This window comes from Tribolium madens, unplaced genomic scaffold (genome assembly GCF_015345945.1).
Source record: "Tribolium madens isolate multiple individuals breed KSU strain unplaced genomic scaffold, Tmad_KSU_1.1 Scaffold_11;HRSCAF=98;Tcas5.2_LG3b, whole genome shotgun sequence".
NCBI classification, from domain to species: domain Eukaryota; kingdom Metazoa; phylum Arthropoda; class Insecta; order Coleoptera; family Tenebrionidae; genus Tribolium; species Tribolium madens.
Window position 1 is genome coordinate 2,885,721 of NW_025400975.1, and position 19,451 is coordinate 2,905,171.

At 31.1% G+C, this 19,451-nt stretch overlaps 1 protein-coding gene across 2 annotated transcripts in view; it reads left to right on the top strand.

Moving 5' to 3' along the window:
* Window positions 1-833: 833 nt before the first annotated feature.
* The window catches only part of LOC123005164 (ecdysone-induced protein 78C), a 48,534-nt gene continuing 29,916 nt past the window's right edge, over window positions 834-19,451 (top strand). The window contains exons 1-2 of one of the 2 annotated variants that reach the window (XM_044398919.1): window positions 834-989; window positions 6,171-6,250. In XM_044398919.1, the coding sequence (XP_044254854.1) occupies window positions 931-989; window positions 6,171-6,250 (139 nt within the window). In that variant the 5' untranslated portion in view covers window positions 834-930. Of the gene's footprint in view, window positions 990-6,170; window positions 6,251-10,869; window positions 11,413-19,451 lie in introns of those variants that run through there. The other variant, XM_044398845.1, reaches the window with a different exon arrangement.

A 19,451-nucleotide genomic window follows, 5' to 3' on the forward strand; every position in this document is an offset into this window, starting at 1 on the left:
AGTTTTTCCATGGCCAACTATTATCACACAAAATATGTATTTCACTTTTTAAGTATAGTTATAAAAAAATATTTTGTTACAAATATATATTTTTTAGATCAGAAAAAAATAAGCTTTTCAAAATTGCCATAGCCGCCTGTGATTTCCATTTAAAAAAATACAAGTTTATCTTATTACGGCTAAACTAATAACTGAAAAAAATTGTTAACTACATTATTAAATTCCTCGTAAAAAAGTGCCTGTATAATGTCTTTGTTTCAAATCCGTATCTTCTATAATAACGAAGATATAAATTTTTTTAGATTTCGCCAAAAAGTCAACTTTTTTCTGTAAGTCGAAAACAAAAGACGATAGCGGGATGAGGTTTTAACCAATATTATTTTCTCAAAAAATGAGCCCCAGAATGTATCACTCGTTTTTGGCTAAAACTCTTAGTTTCGGAGATTCCCTATTCGGACATCCAAAATGCAGCACCCTGTACATTTATTATTTTACTGTGTATTTATTATTTTTTCTGTGCATTTGTTATTTTTACCGTGCATTTATTATTTTTACTGTGCGTTTAATTTGTTCCCTTTGAAAAAATTATCTACGATTTTTTAACAGTTTTAGTTTTTTTAGTCGCAATTCCTTCTAACTCGGTCGAGTGCCCCCCAATCCCGCCATTCATAAACCCTCGCTTGAAAAAAGCATGCACATCCTCTCGTGGTCCCAACAACAGGAACAAAACACCCCATCGGCGCGTCATGCGCACGCCGCTTCCAGCAGCAGCAAGCAGAGAGGCACTGGCACAAATATCGAATAGCGAGCGAGTCGTCGAACAACCCTAAAATGCAGCCCCGTCGCGGCTCGCCGCGGTCCGGTTCCCCTTGGCTCGCCGGCATCGCCATCGGGGTGAAACAGAATAATGCAGTGTGAGCAAAACCAGCGATGGAGCCCTCCAGCTCGACGCCGAGCTCGCCGGGAAATGCAGATTCCACCTTCACCAGGTACGGACGCTTGCTTGATCGATTCGTGAGTTGGTGGTGCGTGTGACAGAAGGGTGCATTTGGTGGTGTCTGTGCTGCCGATGGCGGGGAGAAGCGGAAGAACCCTCTGACCTATTTTTCTTTCAACCGGTGCAACGATTATTCAAATGCCTACCGGGTTTATAAGGCAAAAGTTTCACACCAGCGATAAGGATAAGGGAGGGCTAACACCAGAAAGTGGGCTAGGTCAGGAAATGCAATGCAAAGATTGCAATTGTCAACAAGAATGAAACATATAGAGGGTGCAATTAGTTGAACAAATTTTTGGAATTATTAAATTATCTTTGAATTATTTTAAATTTCTGGAATTTTTCTGAAATTCTTTTTGAAAATATCAGATTTCGAAATTACGTTAAATTTCTTAGAATTAATTTGGAATTGCAGGAATTATTTTGGAATTACGGAAATTAAGTTGGGATTAATTTTGAATTACAGGAATTAATTTGAAAAGAATGGAATCACGTTGATTTATTGGAATTACTTGAATTTAGGTGGATTTTTTTGAATTGAAATTAGTTGTATTAGTTAACAGCTCTTGTGTTTTTCACTTTTTCACTCATTTACAATTATAAGTTAGGTTTTGGTGTGAGTTATTTTCGCATATACAAAGTGTCCCAGCTTAGTTTTTTGGCTCAGTAACTCAATTATTAATGAATTTAATTATAGAAAGTTAGTTATCCAAAATTTTTGCAAAATTGTAAAGAAGTATGCTTTCAATTAAAATTTCTAGGTAAAAAAAATTGACGTTGGTAAAAAGGGTTTTGTTTTATCTTTTGATATAATATTTAAGTTCTTCTCGTCTGAAATATCAACCTTTTTGATGGCATTAGCAGCAATATACAGGGTGCACCAGAACTCGCGCCCCAGAGAAAAATTCTATCTATAAAAATTTCGAAGCTATAAGAGTTTAAATTTTGCACTTTGACTTTAATTATTTTTGTTGGAAAAATAATTTTCCAAGTTTTTTTGCTAAAGGCTATTAGAAGAAGATACAAGGAAGCTGTATAAATTGCAACTCTGTTTAATGTTATTTGTGGCTTTTATCAGCAAATTTTTTGTGCTTTTACTAAATAATTATTAAAAAACATACAAGATCATCAGTATCATTAAATAGACCTAAAAAAAAATGTCAAAAAATAATTTGAAATTTTGTGTCCGTGTCGTTTAAATTTAAATATGACAAAAGCTTTCATATGCATTGCGTCAGATAAGAGCATATGACAGAAAATATAAAAAGTGTAAGAAGACAGAAAAATAACATCAAAAAAATAAAAAAAAAACATAACAAACAGGTCAAAATTTATGACATTCGGAATATTTTCCTTTTTCTATTGTTTTACACAATTGGGAAATTTAATAAAAAAATTGTTTTGTCACTTAAAAAAAAGAAAAAAATAATAAGAAAACAGAAATATAACATCAGAGAAATAAAAAATCATTATAAATAAGCCAAAATCTATGACGTTTCGAACATTTTGCTTTTTTATTTTCTACACAATTGAGAAATTTAGTTTTTAATTTGAAAATTAATTTGTTAAAATATAAAAAATGATAAGAAAACAGAAAGATAACATCAGAGAAATAGTAAAAACATAATAAAGTAAGTCAAAATTTATGACGTTTCGAATATTTTGGTTTTTTATTTTTCACAAAATTATTGAGGAATTCAGTTTTTAATTCGAAACTTTACTTCTCAAAATATAAAAGATAATAAGAAAACATCAGAGAAATAGTATAAAAACATAATAAAGTAAGTGAAAATTTATGACGTTTCGAATATTTTGCTTTTTCTGTTTTTCACACTATTGAGAAATTTAGTTTTTGATTTAAAAATGTTTGCATATTTTATGACAAATACTATATATTTTTTTAAACCACCACCATGATGAGCTATTCCGTGGAAGAATTTTACGGTTCTATATCATAATTCATGAGTAAATAAGTGCTTCAAAAGTGGTACATACTACCTGATCCAATTAATTACTTTTCAATTAAATGTTTTATTTTTCTTCAGTAAATCTTTTTTAATTGGGTTTGAAACCGTGAGTACCAAGCAAAATTAATTTCCACTGTTTACGAGCATATCGAAGCAACGCAAATGCGAGTTTACAAACTTACAAACAAGCTGTTTTAGTTAGTTTAGAACTTTGACTAGTGCTTTAGTGCTAATCCAAGATTGCGTGCTTTTTCTTTTAATAAGCACGACTTAGAGATAAGACAAGAATAATGAAAATGTGCTTCTGGTACTTGGTAATAAATCTTTTACCACTAAACATTTTAAGCGTGTTGTAAAATCGTATAACAGCCCACTGAAATGAGGCAATATACGCTAAAGAGCCATTCAGTGAGGATATAAGACTACAGTTTCATATAAATCAAATGCAAAACTAATTTCAGAAATTTGGGATAAAAATTATTAAATTGTCCTCAAAATTTGTTTTCATTGTTTTAAACCACTTAATTTTAAAATTAAATTCGTTGCTGCAGACATCATTGCAATTAAGACCGTCTTCACTCGCAATTATCTCTGCTAATTAAACTTCCACATGCAACATGTTTGCAGAAATATCAATTATTGTTAGTTTTGCTTTGTCGAAATCCAATGAATATAAAACTTCAGTCTTCCGTAACAATTAAGAAAAAACAGCGGGAGATTTTCGAAATATAACAAGAAAACCTTATTAAAATTCATAGTTCATAATTTTTATTTAAGTCGAGCAAATGAACGCAGCGACTCAAGAATAACGATCGGAGATAAACAGTGGCGTGGCATGAAATTTATTTCAGTGGCCCTGACGAAAAATCTTTAGTGAAAGGGCGTCATTATCGTGTTAATCTTCGGATACATTCCTCAACCGAAAAACGTTTACTAGGAAGAGAAACGAAGAAATAATCGTGATGGAGAGTTTTGGTTTCAAAACTAGAGACAAGTTTTCGTAGATAATAATAAATTTCCTTCAAAAACTCTTCTATCGTAATTTTATTCTGGAGTAAGGGTGATTCATATAAAACTACAAGGTCTATGAGTGCATGGTTTGAGATCTTTATGTGGCTGCATTTCCATTTAAAAACTTTTGTATCGACTATACAGCCTGTATCAGAACTAGCGCCCCAGAGAAAAATTTCATGCAAGATTAAATACCAAAAACATGGAGAAAATGTTTACAAAATTCTGTGTCAAAAAATTTTGATATTTATTTTTCGACACTTGACATTCTTTTATGTCAATTTAATGATACTGGTGGTCTTGTATATGTTTTTTTTTATAATTAAATATACAGGGTTATTCATAAATATGAAGCAATATTTGAACCTCAAAAATGACCTATAAAATGATGTTAATTTAAATAATAACTCGTGTCCTATCTCTACTGATAAGAATTTTACAGTCCTCGGAATGTGGGTATGGAAATTTGATTTTTTTGTAATAACTTTGGAACTATTTGACCAAATATTATAAAATTTGGAACATTTCTGTGTTTTTCCATTTTTTTGCTCTCTTAACACCAATTTTTTATTGCCCAAATCGATAGAGTAATCAATTTCGATTAAAAAACGCATAACCTTTAATACTCCTAAAATGGACCGTTTCAAAGATATTTTAATTTAAACTGAGGTCTGCACAATGTTGAAATCAAAAAATAGGGATTTTGAATAAATGGTATCGACGGCAACCAATGACCATGGTCACATAAATCCCTGCCAGGTATCTGTTAACTTTTATTGGTCGATTTTGCTTAGTTTTAAAAATAAGACTGTTTTTTTGACGAAAATATGCACTTTTTAAAAATGTATTACACAAAAACTAAAACATCTAGAAATATTTTTTTATTACCGCAAAGAAGAAGGTACAAGCTATAAGGTTGTAACATTTTTTTAGTGTGTTCCATTTGCAAAGATAAAAAAATGAAGGCGTTTGTTAAAAGTTCAATAACTAATAAAAATTTGCATGGAACACCCTTTTTATTGTTTTTGCATTTAAAAGACTATTATATTGTCTTTCTAAAATTATTTACTTTTAGGTGTTTATAATTAATAACTAAAAAGATATTTAACGTTAACCATTAAAAAAAATAATTACTATTGTTCCAGAGGCCAAAAAGTGCACAGTTGCACATGAGATAGAAGAAATATCATTTAATAATCACATTTGTGTTAAACTGAATCCATTATTCTTTATTTTTATAATAAAATAATTCGATTTTTTTTAAATAATTCGACTTTTACAATCTCTGGATAAATCAACGGATAAGTTGATCCATGGTGGAATTACTATGGTTGCTATAGTATCAACAAAGCTCAGATATTGATAAGCATTATTGCTACAATTAATATTGAATGTTAAATATCTTTTCATTTATCAATTCTAGACATTAAAAGTTTATTTTTTTAGATAGACAATTTATCAATCTATTAGATGCAAAAATAAAAAATAGGTTGTTCCATTTAAATGTTTTAAGTTATTTAACTTTTAACACACTTCTTAATTTATAAATGCAGAACACTAAAAGTTGTTATAGCTTAAGTTTAGCGTAAAAACATTGTTTTAAAGGGTACATCCAAAAATGCAAAGAAACATACGGTGTTTCATTTAAAAAAACACAAGTTTGTATCGTAACCCATTTTTGGGACATACTGTATGGTTGAAAATATTTTTAGATGATGCACTAGATAGTATCTATCAATGTCCTATACCTTTTTTTTTTAATTTTCACCATTTTAAGGTCACTAATGGACTTTTTCAGCTCGCTGTATAATTATAGTTAAAAAATTATTTTTCTAACAGAAATAAATAGTCAAATGCAAAATTTAAACTCTCAAAATGAAATTTTTATAGATAGAATTTTTTTAACATTTTTTTCCATGTTCCTGATGTTCATAACATGACATTTTTCTCTGGGGCATCCTGTAGGTACAAAACTTCGTCGAGGTAGATTTACGAGTCCAAAGAAAGATATTCAAATAGCATCATCCAACATTTGCGTTAGTAAAACCGGTAGCATTTTTCCCCCAACTCGCTCACAAAGCCACTCCAAATAATATTTCTATTAGCACACTGTTGTGAATTTCTTCCAAGACAGTCACCCTTCCACACACTTGGAATTTTTTATTGCAGTCATTTATCAAATCAATTCCTTTCAGTGTCAAACAAGAACCGACTTCGAATCCTGCCAGTCCCCTGGAGGCCTCCAGTCCAACTTCAATAGCACTAAGGAACAAAGGTGGGTCCTTTTTTGCTTGTTTTTCAACAACAATACAAACAACTGACGAAATGATGAATTGTGGCTGCGAGCTGTAATTTCTCTCGTTGATGTTTAACGAGACCATCGTGGGACTCATTGTTTCAATAAAATATTACGATTAATTAATAGAAAAGAATCTCAAACATTTAACGACACATTAAATTAGTTAAAAATTGAGATCTTCCGGGGAATTTGCGCATTTTTTATTTTTCTATTGGTAACTGGACAAAAAATAAATGCTGCCAACACAGCCAAAAAAATTTCAATTAACGGATCAACAAAAACAAAATAATTCAATTTTGCCGTTTCCACTAGTGGCAGGCAATTATCTCGTTTATAACTCATCGTCATTAAATTTAATAATGAGAAAACATTCTTTCAGGATTTAGTCAATAATTAGGAGATTTTTACCCTCTAAACTTTCTATTAATTAAATTTCAGTTTTTTTTTAAATTGACCTCAATAAATAAATCAATCATAATTCCGTATTATGGTACACCCCAGTGTTTGTTAATTTATTACGTTCGTTATCCATTATTGACACGAAGGTCAAAATAAAAAGGACATTGGATTCAGTTTATTAAAGGGTAAATATTGGAACTAGGGAAGGACGAATAGTGAAAAGTTTGCACTTCTGGTAACAATCAAAACGTTATTCAATAACTCAAATATTTACGTAATTGAGTAGAATTAAGTAATTGCCCGACTTATTACTCATTCAGGCAATTTGTTAATATAATTATTATTCATAATTTATCATAGCTTGTCTGATTAAAAGTGTATTAAAAATACCGGCTTTTTATTGCTTCTATGGTCTATAATTTTTGGTTAGAATTTTTTGTGAATAAATTAGATGGACACAAAACTGGATTTTATCGACGACTAAAATTTAAATTGACCGTTTGATGGGATACGGAAACGCCTGTTGTTGTCTAATTTTTCGCAAAGAAAAGGTCAAAACTTGAATTGGGGGAAGAGACGTCTGTTATTTTGCTTCTTTGTTTGACACGTACAATTTGGTATTAATGTATCTCTGTTTAACAAACACCGCTCAAGATTTTCACTTACAGTCATAGCATTCTTTTTTAGTTGCAAATTAATAATGAAGCTGATTTAGATAATTGAAAAGTTCTTTGTGCATCTTTGAAATACTCGAGGGCTTAACCAAGAAATAAGCAGTTGGAAACTTTCTTGTAGCAGCTAATTTAATTCCCTACAACTTTGTCTTTGTTTTGTTATAATATCCATCATTTTAGTTACTTTGTGAAACGAAATTTTATTTTGTTTTTTTATGTTTTGGGTAAAGGTTGACGAACGAAATTCTCGGCATTGATTCTTTCAACCGGAGAAAATTTTATGATGTTGAATAATTTTGAATGAGTCATATTTTATCAGATAATCCTTCGCTTAATTTATCACAAGTCATAAGTCTGGTGCATATGCGTATTTTGAGACGTCATAAAAAGACAGTGTTTCTTCACACATCCATAAACGTGGATGATCAAACATCGAATGTCAGTCGACATCCTCCAAGCAAAGAGTTCCGGATTTATACCGGGTGGGGCAGTAAATTCAAAGTTTGAACCTTTGCGCTTGCGATAAAACTTAATACTTGTGTAGAAATTTTAAAATGTGTGGTGTAATAGAAATCAAAAGATTTGTTTTATCTAAATTTGAATAGTATGAAGTTGAGACAGTTTAAAATCAAAATTAGCCAAATTAGTGTTGTTTTATACAGGTCATATTTTTTTAGTAAGACATTTATGAAAAAATCGGACAAGTTGATTGTTTTTTGACCCTCCAAGATCTGAAATATGACATCATAGACCATTTTTCTAATGGGAAAGTGCAAATGGACACAGTTCATCCACATGTTTTAACATTTCCGAATTTCGCGCAATTGGGAAATAGTGTTTTTTAGGGAGAAGCCGAAAATACGATTTCAGTTGAAGATTTTTTAAATTATTTCGAATGTAATTGAATGTTGTCTTGGAGCTAAACAACTTTTTGAAATCTGTTTTCTCAAAACATCTCTCATGGACTTGGTTCTGAGCCTTCATAATATATCACGAAATTTTATCAATTGTTATCAGTTACCAATTATTTTTCGTTTTTTTTTTATATGTTATAACTAGGGACCGGATTTTAGGACGTTAGAAAAAGGGTCCTAAAAAGACAGTAAAAACAGAAAAATAGGACATTATAATAGGAAAATAAAGTTTTATTACAGATTTGCGCGTTTCAGGTTGAGCAAAAATCTTATTCCTTTGCAGTTTTGGCGGAAACTAAAAAAGTTCTTTTTGTAAACTCAATCCAGGAACATAAACCTCGCGCTATAGCTGTCATCATTCTGACAACATCGCAACTGCGTTTTTTAAAGAAAAATTGACCAGAAACTTTTAGTTTCTGAGTAAAAGAACTGAACTCTACTTTGAAGGAAGGTTTCATTTTTTCATACAGAAAAAAAATATTGTAAAAAGTGACAGAAATGGCGATAGCTATACAGGCTGTGTCAGAACTCGCGCCCCAGGGAAAAATTTCAAATAAGATAAGATACCAAAAACATGGAAAAATGTTTAAAAATTTTCTATCTATCAAAAAATTTTGTCATTTATTTTTTGCCATTTGATATTTTTTATCTATATAATTATATCTATATAATGATATCTTGTATCTTGTATATGTTTCTTTATAATTATCTAGTGAAGGTATAATAAATCTGCCAATAACATGGAACATGGAAAAAGTTCTATCTGTCAAAAAAATTTGACATTTATTTTTTAACATTTGACATTTTTTATGTCTATTTAATGATACTGATATTCTTGTATATGTTTTTTACAATTATTTAGTAAAAGGTACAAAAATGTTGCCTATAAAAGCCACAAATAACATTGAATAGAGTTACAATTTAGGATAGAGCTTTCTTGTTTCCTCTTCTAATAGCCTATAGAAAAAAAAAAACAAATAGTTAAAAAAAAATTATAGAAAGAATTTTTTAAACATTTTTCCATGTCCCTGGTATCTTACCTTACATGGCATTTTTCTCTGAGGCGCGAGTTCTGGCGCATTCTGTATAGCACGAGATATACAGTGTAAGTAAAAAAAAAACAACAAACAAAATAATGTTTTCTTATTATATGGGTGAAATAATTCTTCAAAAAGCAATTTGCATTGTACAAAACAAATAACTAATAATAAATATTACATTCTTATTTTTATAGCTTGAGATTTTTCTATGGCCACACTAGCGACTAAATTGTAATAAGCCTTTATACAAATTTGACGATTTTGTTTTTTGTCCAGGACACGGAAGTATGACTTTTGTACCTAACAACGAAAATTCTTCAAAATAGGAAACTTGCTTTACTGAAAGCGGAGAAAAAAAAATATAAAATAGCAGAAAAGCGACAACAAAATCCTAAAATAAAGTTTAAAAAATAAAATAAATAAAGCATTTGTGTTTAAAAAAATTGAAAAAATGTTAAAATTATGGTTTTAGGACAAAAGAGGTATTATTTGTCGTTTTAGGACGAACACTGTCGTTTTAGGATTTAAGGACGTAAAATAGAAACTGTGGTCAAATACTGTCGGATTCGAAAATGTTGTGAAGACAGTAGAAACTATAAGGGGCTCGCGGCTATGCCGCTCGTTTCCTCTAATACTTACACTATCAGATTTTGTCGACAGATTTGTCGCGGCTTTGCGGTTCGCATCCCTTTTAGACCTCACATTATCTGATTCGCAAATGTTTTGCCAAAATTACCCCGAGTAGAACTTACACTTTCAAATTTTGTCGAAATTTATAGGGGGATCGCGGCTTTGCCGCTCGCTCCCTTTTAGTAGGACGTATAAAAATGTGTGCGAACTTTATTCCATTTGCAACGTTTAAAATGTTGGGTCCACGGGCCTTAAATATCACAAAATTTTATCAATTATTATCAATTATTATTTTTCGTTTTTCTATTTGTTGTAACAACTCCTCCCTTCTCAATCTACTTCTAGACCTTCCATTGTTTTAGAATGTCCAGAAAGACTAGTCTATGGTCAAAATATTTCAATTTTAAAGCTGATAGGTTTTTCTCTTTTCTTTTGGTGGTCCACTTGTGTCCAATTGAGATTTACCAACCTCTAAGAATAAGAAGAATAAGAGTGTTTGTCGTTACCAACTGTTGTCGGTTTATAAATACCACTGTTGAAAAAGACCCCAATCGGTTTTTCTCACGATTTATAATTACTGTATGCGCGCTAATAATGCGCTTCCTAGTGATGTTGCTGATTCGATAGCACATGAACGATTCTCTTTTTGTGAATGCTCTGGCACTCGTCGGAGGTGAACGTCCGCGGTTATTCCTCTTTCTTGTGAGCAGCCTCTGGCAGCGCTGCCAGCTATTACCGGTCGAGGCACTAGGTGCTCGCTTACCTCCGAATAATCTCTTCGGATCGAAATTACGTCACGGAGCCATTGGCCTTCTTCCCAGCTGCCATTTTCGCCAAATCGGATGCTGCTGAAAACCGAATAATGACTGTTGTTGTGTTTACGAAGTGAATGAACCCTCGAAACCGGTTCTGGACTTGGCACACGTGTCAAGGGTACTAAGGGATGGTACTTGGTGGCGGCGCGGCGTCAGCAGCATCCAGGATGGTTTCCAACCGCCCCCGGCATTCCCGCCACGATTTGGGCCCCGGTATGGCATCCGCCTCTTCGTCCCGCGTGGGTCAATGAACCACCACCGGCCACCTCTCCTCCTCGCCGAGGCACTTACCTGCTCGGAACCCAGCAGCGAGCATTAGTAGTACGGGATTATACAACCTCGAGTGCCGATGCTAGATCACGTGGCGATGCGTCGCGACGCGTGCGCGCCCCCAACCACCTGTCGGGGATGACATGGATGTGTTTAAGATTGAACAGTCGATCGGGGGCGGCGTCCCCGCCCCCGATAAAATCACCCCGGAAGTGTCCTTCGATGCCGGATCGGAGTTCAACCTCAGCTTCTTCGACACGGATAGTAACACGCAAGGATTCAGCGATCCGGGATCGGTGGCTAGTTCTACGTCAGCCAGTTCGCCGCCACCACCAATCAAGATTGCACCCTTACCTTCCACCAGCAACCCCTCGCAAGGGATCGTTGTCAAACAAGGTATACCTAATACGGGGCGAGTGAAGAGTGCGTAAACCAAACAAAACCGAACCATTTTATCTTGAGTGAAAACAAGTGGAAGCTGCTAAGGAACGATCTTGGTTGTTCTATACAGAGTGGCCCAACTGTTGTGTTCCGAAAAAACAAGCATTCGATAGTTAAAATCATGACAGAGCTTATCAGTAGTAAAAACATTGCAAAATAATTTAAAAACTATCGCCAATATTTAGAAAAAATCTTTTTTCTTTCATTCAAAAGAGAATTGGAAAGAAGCTGCTATATCTAGGAACGATGTTGTTGATACCACTAAAAATATTGTTTATATTAAAAATTTCGCGGGTTTTATGCAACCGTTGTTTTTTCAGAAGTTGAAAAATTTTTTTTTGTTTTATTGAAAATCCACTTTTTCTGGTCATAAATGAAAACAAAATTGACCCTAACGAGTGTTTTTAGTGTGGGAAAACGACTAATTTGAATTGAAGAAGAAAATAAATTGGATACTTCATGATTTTTTAAAGCCTCATTGTTTTAAGTATTTTGATTAAATAGTTTTAGCTAGAAGTGACCAAAAAGCAAAAATTAAAAAACCTGAAGCGGTTAACGGTGGTTTTTGTTGTTGAAAATTAGTAAACAAAGTTATAAAAGTAGACAATTAAATTTTGTTGTTCAGTTTGAGGATTTTCTGAAATTTGGTAGAATTTAAGGTGTGATTTAACGTGTGATTCCGGTTAACAGCCATCTGAAAAACACAAATTACGCAAATTAGCAGAATTAAAGAATTCTTTGATGGCAGAAAGGCACGCAACTTGTTGCGATACTAAAATATTCGTAATTGCAACAATTAAATTTTTAATACAAAAGACATTTTAAGGAATTTAGGTAGTACTAAAAAAAAATGGAAATGTTCTGAAAAAAACATATTAAAAAAATTAAAATCTCATTTTGTAAGAACCGCTTTATGAGAAAAGTACTCAAAATACATGAAGAATCATAAATATCAATGTTTTAAGTCTAACTCTCACTATTTTACTGAAGGATTCATAATTTTTGATTCAAAATTTTGAACATTAATTATTAGGTCAAAACTCACGAATACTTAATTAACTTAATTAAGAAAAAAAAACATTTCTTGATCTTCTTGATGTAGCTACACTTACTGTATTTTTACATACTGGCACATTTTTCAATTATTTTTAGTGACTCAGCAAACTTCTTCATTTTAAATTATTGATTGTTTTATGTTTTTCATAAGAATGTCAACCCAAAATTTTCTTTGCTATATTTATTAATTCAAAATATTTTCCAACGAGTATTTTCTTTTTTTAATTAAGATATTAATATATGACCTGACCTGATAGGGCAAAAATACGATTTTTTTACCAAAAACTGTCGTCAATATTTAAAAAAAAATATATTTTTTTCAATTCCACTTTGAAGTGAAAAGAGAATAGAAGCTGCCATATGTAGGAACAATGTTGCTGTAACCACTAAAACAATTGTCTTAAATTTGGTAAATCCTATTTATGTTAAAAATTTCGCGAGTTTTACTGTTCAGGAGAAGTTGAAAAAAGTTTTTCAATTGTTTTATTGAAAATCCACTTTTTCTGGTCATAAACGAATACAAAATTGACTCTAACAAGTGTGTTTAGTGTGGGAAAACGACTAATTTGAATTGACGAAGAAAATAAATTGGTTACTCCATAATTTTTTAAAAACTCATTATTTTAAGTATTTTGATTAAGTGGTTTTAGCTAGAAGTGACCAACAAGGAAAATTAAAAAACTGCAGAGCGGTTAATGGCGGTTTTTGTTGTTGAAAAGTTTGTAAACAAAGTTATAAAAGTAAACAGTTAAAATTTTGTTGTTCAGTTTGATGATTTTCTGAAATTTTGTAGAATTTAAGGGAAAATAGGTTACGTGTGATTCCGGTTAACAGCCATCTGAGAATTTGGCAAACTCAATCAAGAAACCTGAATTTAAGCAAATTAGCAGAATTAAAGAATTCTTTTATGGCAGAAAGGCACGAAACTTGTTTCGACGCTAAAGAAATTCGTAATTGCATCAATTAAATTTTTATTATAAAAGAGTTTTTAAGGAATTTAACTCGGATTTGGGCACAAATGGGACGAAATGGGTAGCATTAAAAAAAATATGGAAATGTTCTGAAAAAAAATGATTAGTTGCAGATCGTGACATCAGTATTAAAGAAACAAAAATCTCATTTTGTAAGAACCGCTTTATGAGAAAAGTATTCACAATACATGAAGAATTATAAATATCATTGTTTTGAGTCTAATTTTCACTATTTTACTAAAAGATCCGGAATTTTTGATTTTAGATTTTAACCATTAAGTATTAGGTCAAAACTCAGGGAAACTTAATTAAATTAATTAAGAAAAAAAAAACAATTCTTGATCTTACTGTATTTTCAAATACATCCTGGCACATATTTCAATTATTTTTAGTTACTCAGCAATTTTTTTTATTTTAAATTATTGATCATTTTATGTTTTTCACAATAATGTCGTCAACCCAGAATTTTCTTTGCTATTTGCACGAGTATTTGCTTGAAATGGAAATATAAAAAAAATATGTACTTTATTTTCTGTTTTATTAAAATAGAATAAAGTACTTGTAAACACCCTCCATTTTTTTGTATTATAACTGAAACATAACGAAAAAATGTGTTTTTATTTTGTATAATGTGACAAATTTAATATTTTTGGTTTTAAAAAGCGATCGATAAGTACATAATCAGATAATCAAACAACTTTGTTTACAGTTTCCATTAGGCTGATTACCTTATTTTTTACGACACATTTTCCAATTTATCTCATTTTTCTCTTGAAATAAAATTTTTGCTGGTTACTTTAGAATTCTGATGATTTAAATTTAAAATTCGAAATTAAAAAAAACAAAACAACTTTATGGTCGTTTTTATGAGTAAACGACAAATAACTAAATCTTTTGTCTGTATGCATATTTTATCTGTAAGTGCAATTTTTGGTAGTTGTCGAATTTGGAGAATTTCTGAGCAACGATGCATTATAGTTCACTATCACAAGTGACAGCGGTCAATGTCAAACTTAATTTCCTTTGACCGCCAACATATCATTGATCTATTCGCGTGAATTTACAATCAGGTGCATCAATATTTCATTCGTCTGTCATTGGCCTCTGTCTCGAATCCCATTACAATTAATTAATCAATCAAAGTTTTCCGAATCGGCGAAAAAACGAAACTCAAAATAAAGTGTTGTGTTCTTGACGGTTTTTACGCTTAAAACTTTTCTCAATGGTAATGAGATTTTACACAAGAACTGGTTAAAAGAATGGAATAATAACCGCATGAATGGGAGACAACGACCGATGCGGTATTTGATTTGTTTGCAATAATCCAATCGATGCAAAAATCAAGAAATCAAATAAAACAAATATTTAAAATTACCCAAAGAAAAATAAATCTAACATCGAAAAAGACTCGACGTAAACAAAAATTAATATTCAAGACTGCATAAGATTTAGAAAAAAAAATAAAACGAAACAAGACAAAATAAATCGATAATTAAAAAAAATAATACGAGAGTTTGGCATAAAAATGACTAATTATATTTATATTGTATTTTTTAGGAAAATTTCTCTTTCCAAGAAATATTTCAGTGAATTTAATTGATTTGATTCGGTTTCACTAAAAACTGCTCAGTTTATTTATAAAATCTTATGATTTCTAACTGTTATTTAAATTTTTAGTTAAGTGAACGAAAATTTTTCAGTTGAATGGATTTCAATTACAAAAAGAATATTTTTTTATCTTTTATTTTTTATTATTATTTCAAGATTGTATTCATTTTTTAAATAATCTATCTTATTTGCTACAAAGACTATAAAACCATGTTTTGCTTTTAAATTTTGGCTGCAACGTTGCTAAATATACAAAAAAAATGTATACAAATTCCGATTGGCTTCTACGTTGGAACTATTTTTTTACAACAACCTAAATAACAGCAAAGATCATTTTTATTATTATTATTATATAAATCAATGTTCTTTTTATGTTTTTTCTTCATTTTTTAATAAATTTAGGGTTTCTTTATAGTTAATTCGACCTTGAAATAAAAGTTACGTAGACGCAAAAGCCGTATTCAAATTTATTTATTTAGTCATTAATAAGCTAATTAATACCCCATCAATATGCTAAATACTTTTCTGACTGTTTCGCTGTCAAGATTTTTATCGAATTTGGCGAAATTTATTAAAATCGCACGACTAACTGAAACTCGATTATAAAATATGTGTTTACTTTTGTTGCCCTGTTTTTTATAACCAGTTTAACACCAAAGAAGTTTAAACAAATAAAAAATACTTTTTCAAGCAGAAACATGCACAGATATTGTTTGAGTGTTAATTTACTAAAAATGTAGTGTTTATTTTTGAGTGAAAGTGGCTTTTTAACGTGGGCTCTTCATATTGTCACACCTGGCCACGTGGTCAGCGTAGGTATTCAAGTCTATTTGTTCGTCGATGGACAGGAGAAACCTACTTAAATTAAAATAGAACTCGTCTCGTCCAGCTTCAAGTTTCTCGACTTGTCTTAGAGTTTATAAAATGAAGTTTTATTTGAATATTGTGATTTTTGCTCATTTTCTTTCTTCTAATTCAGTTCACCTGATTTATACAAATCCATTCCGTCTCATTTTATGCCAACTCACGGCTTAAATACCTTTAATAACAGATTAGTTGCAGTTCTTCGCCGATCATAGTTCTATGAAAACGCATTCCTGCGAGACTGAAACGATACTTAAATTAAGGCGAATCGTGAATATTATTAACATTTCTAAAGTTCATTTTCAACATTTGCTCAATTAAATAGTGTGGTTCAATTATAAGTCGGTTTTCACCCACATTCATAAGGACAAAATCTTCTATCTTGATACGACGAGATAACTGTCGGCGAGTAATTTGCAGAAAGTTGCAAATGTTCTGGTTCTAGACGTTTTATTTCAAGTCGTTCTAAACTTACCAAACTTTCTACAACACTCATTAGTGCAATAGTGAATTGCAAACTAAGAAACTAAAATGGATAAAATGATGCAGAAAGAGGGAAAGAAACTTTTTCAAAAATAAAATAACAAATACAGAAAAAAAAATTATAGTCGTTTCCAACAAGAATCATTTTCTGTTATCATTGCACTGTTTCTTCTGTCAATTATTTCTTATCATTCGCCTAAAGAGCTTTCAGATTGAGAAACACCATCCGATTTTATTGATTTGGTTACATAATCGTTGGGATAATTGGACTAGTTCGTGTGTTTCGGTGAATTTTCTGTAATTTCCAGTCCATTAAAGATTTCGTTCTTGTGAGAGAACGAAAATTTCTCGAAAAATTTTAATTCTCCGAAACCCGACAAAAGTGGATTAATCAGGTTCTTATTACCGGCAATTTCATCTTACATAAGATACACATGTTCAGTTATAAAACAGCAATTACCCCCTTTGGACCAATCTGTCTCCATTAAAAATATCTCAAGCGATCAAATTGTCATTTCCGAATGTGTTCGAATTTGGCTTTTCTTCGCTGTAATCGATGTTAATCTCCGAGTTGCCGGACATGACGTACCTCTATGGTGCTATTTAGTTATAGAAACAGGTTTTTACATGATGGCCTTAGGCCGTCATCGATTCCAAACCGGCCAATGAACCGTCTTCCCCAAAAACAAGAGCTCGAGGCGGCTTTTGATAGGGAAGAGAGAGCATATTAGCATTTCTGTTACTCAATCTCTTGTTCGTTTCAAGGACAAGAGCCATCGCTCCCATGGAATTTTTCCCAAGTTTTGGCGTCCTTGAAACGCGAGCGTCGTGTCAATATTTGGACATTCTTATTATCACGCTTTGAGGACTTTTGTTTATCTCAAGTTTCAAGACATTTTCTTGTACTGAAATCTGACCCAAGTCCAATCTACTTCATTTTTAGCAAAAATATTTTACAGAAATGATGATAGAATTCACACTATCTGATTCGCAAATGTTTCGTCAAAATTATTTAACACTCACACTACTGATTCGTAAATGTTTTGTTAAAATTATAATAGTTAAGTTTCATTTGAGTTTTAGAGTTACTATTTAACTTTTATGAAGGTTAGTTGATTAAGAATAAAGATTGAAACGTGATTTTTTTACCATTTTATTATTACCTTAGCTGGAGGGAGTTTGGTTTGGAAAAAGCACAAAATTAAGACTTTTCTCCATCATTTTTTTTTATTTTAAGTAAAAATTTGTTAACGAAAATTACTACAGAAAAGTAAAAGATTTCTTGTTTAGAAAAAAAATACCATTAGGTTTTGGTTTCTGAGAATTTAAAAACGTTTTTTGAAGTAAATAAATCACAGGAAAAAGAGATATTGCGAAAAAACGTCATAAAAGTAATAGTTATTTGTATTATTATAAGGGAGGAAAGAGTGTCTTTAGAGACAAGAAGAAAATTTCTTGTTTAGTAAAAAAACACCACTGGGTTTTGGTTTGCATTTAAAGACGTTTTTGAAGTGAGTTTACCTCATTTTTAGCGAATGTTTTACAGAAATGATGACAGAACTCACTACATGATTCGCAAATGTTCTTTACACTCCTCACACTACTGGTTCGTAAATGTTTGTTAAAATTATAATAATTAAGTTTCATTTGAGTTTTAGAGTTATTATTTAACTTTTATGAAGGTTAGTTAATTAAGAGTAAAGATTGAAACGTGATTTTTTTACCATTTCATTCTTACCTTAGCTACAGTGAGTTTTCAAATTTGGAAAAAGCACAAAATTAAGACTTTTTCCCATAATTTTTTTTTTAATTTTAAGTAAATATTTGCTAACGAAAATTACTAGAGAAAAGTAAAAAATTTCTTTAGAAAAAAACACCACTGGGTTTTGGTTTCTGAGAAGTTAACAACGGTTTTTGAAGTAAATTAAAACACAGGAAAAAGAGATATGGCGAAAAAACGTCATAAAAGCAATAGTTAGTTGTATTATTATAAGGGAGGAAAGTGTGTCTTTAGAGACAAGAAAAAAAATTCTTGTTTAGGAAAAAACACCATTGGGTTTTTGTTTGCATTTAAAGTCGTTTTTGAAGTAAATTTACCTCATTTTTAGCGAATGTTTTACAGAAATGATGACAGAACTCACTATCTGATTGGCAAATGGTCCGTCAAAATTATTGGGCGCTCGCGGCGGAGCCGCTCTCCCCATTTACACTCACACTGATGATTCGTAAATGTTTTGTTAAAATTATAATAATTAAGTTTCATACGAGTTTTAGAGTTATTATTTAACTTTTATGAAGGTTAGTTAATTAAGAATAAAGATTGAAACGTGATTTTTTTACCATTTCATCATTACCTTAGCTACAGTGAGTTTGGAAATTTGGAAAAAGCACAAAATTAAGACTTTTCCCCATCAATATTTTTTTTTTAATTTTAGGTAGGTAAAAATTTGTTAACGAAAATTACTAGAGACAAGTAAAAAAAATCTTGTTTAGAAAATAACACCATTGGGTTTTGGTTTCTGAGAATTTAAGAACGGTTTTTGAAGTAAATTAAATCACAGGAAAAAGAGATATTGCGTTTTTGTATACATAAAACACAAAAAACGTCATAAAAGTAATAATTATTTGTATTATAAGGGAGGAAAGTGTGTCCTCTAGAGACAAGAAACAAATTTCTTGTTTAGGAAAAACACCATTAGGTTTTGGTTTGCATTTAAAGACGTTTTTGACGTAAATTTACCTCATTTTTAGCGAATGTTTTACCGAAATTTGCAAATGTTTCTTCAAAATTATTGGGGGTTCGCGGCAGAGCCGCTCGCCACTCAGACTACAATTGTAATAATTAGGTTTCATTCGAATTTTAGAGTTATTATTAACTTTTATGAAGTTTAGTTAATTAAGAACAAAGATTGAAACGAGTTTAGAGTATGCTATGATTTTGGTGTTGATTTTTTTTACTATTTCAAAGTACTACCTTATCTATAGTATTTTAGAAAATCTGTAAAAAGCATA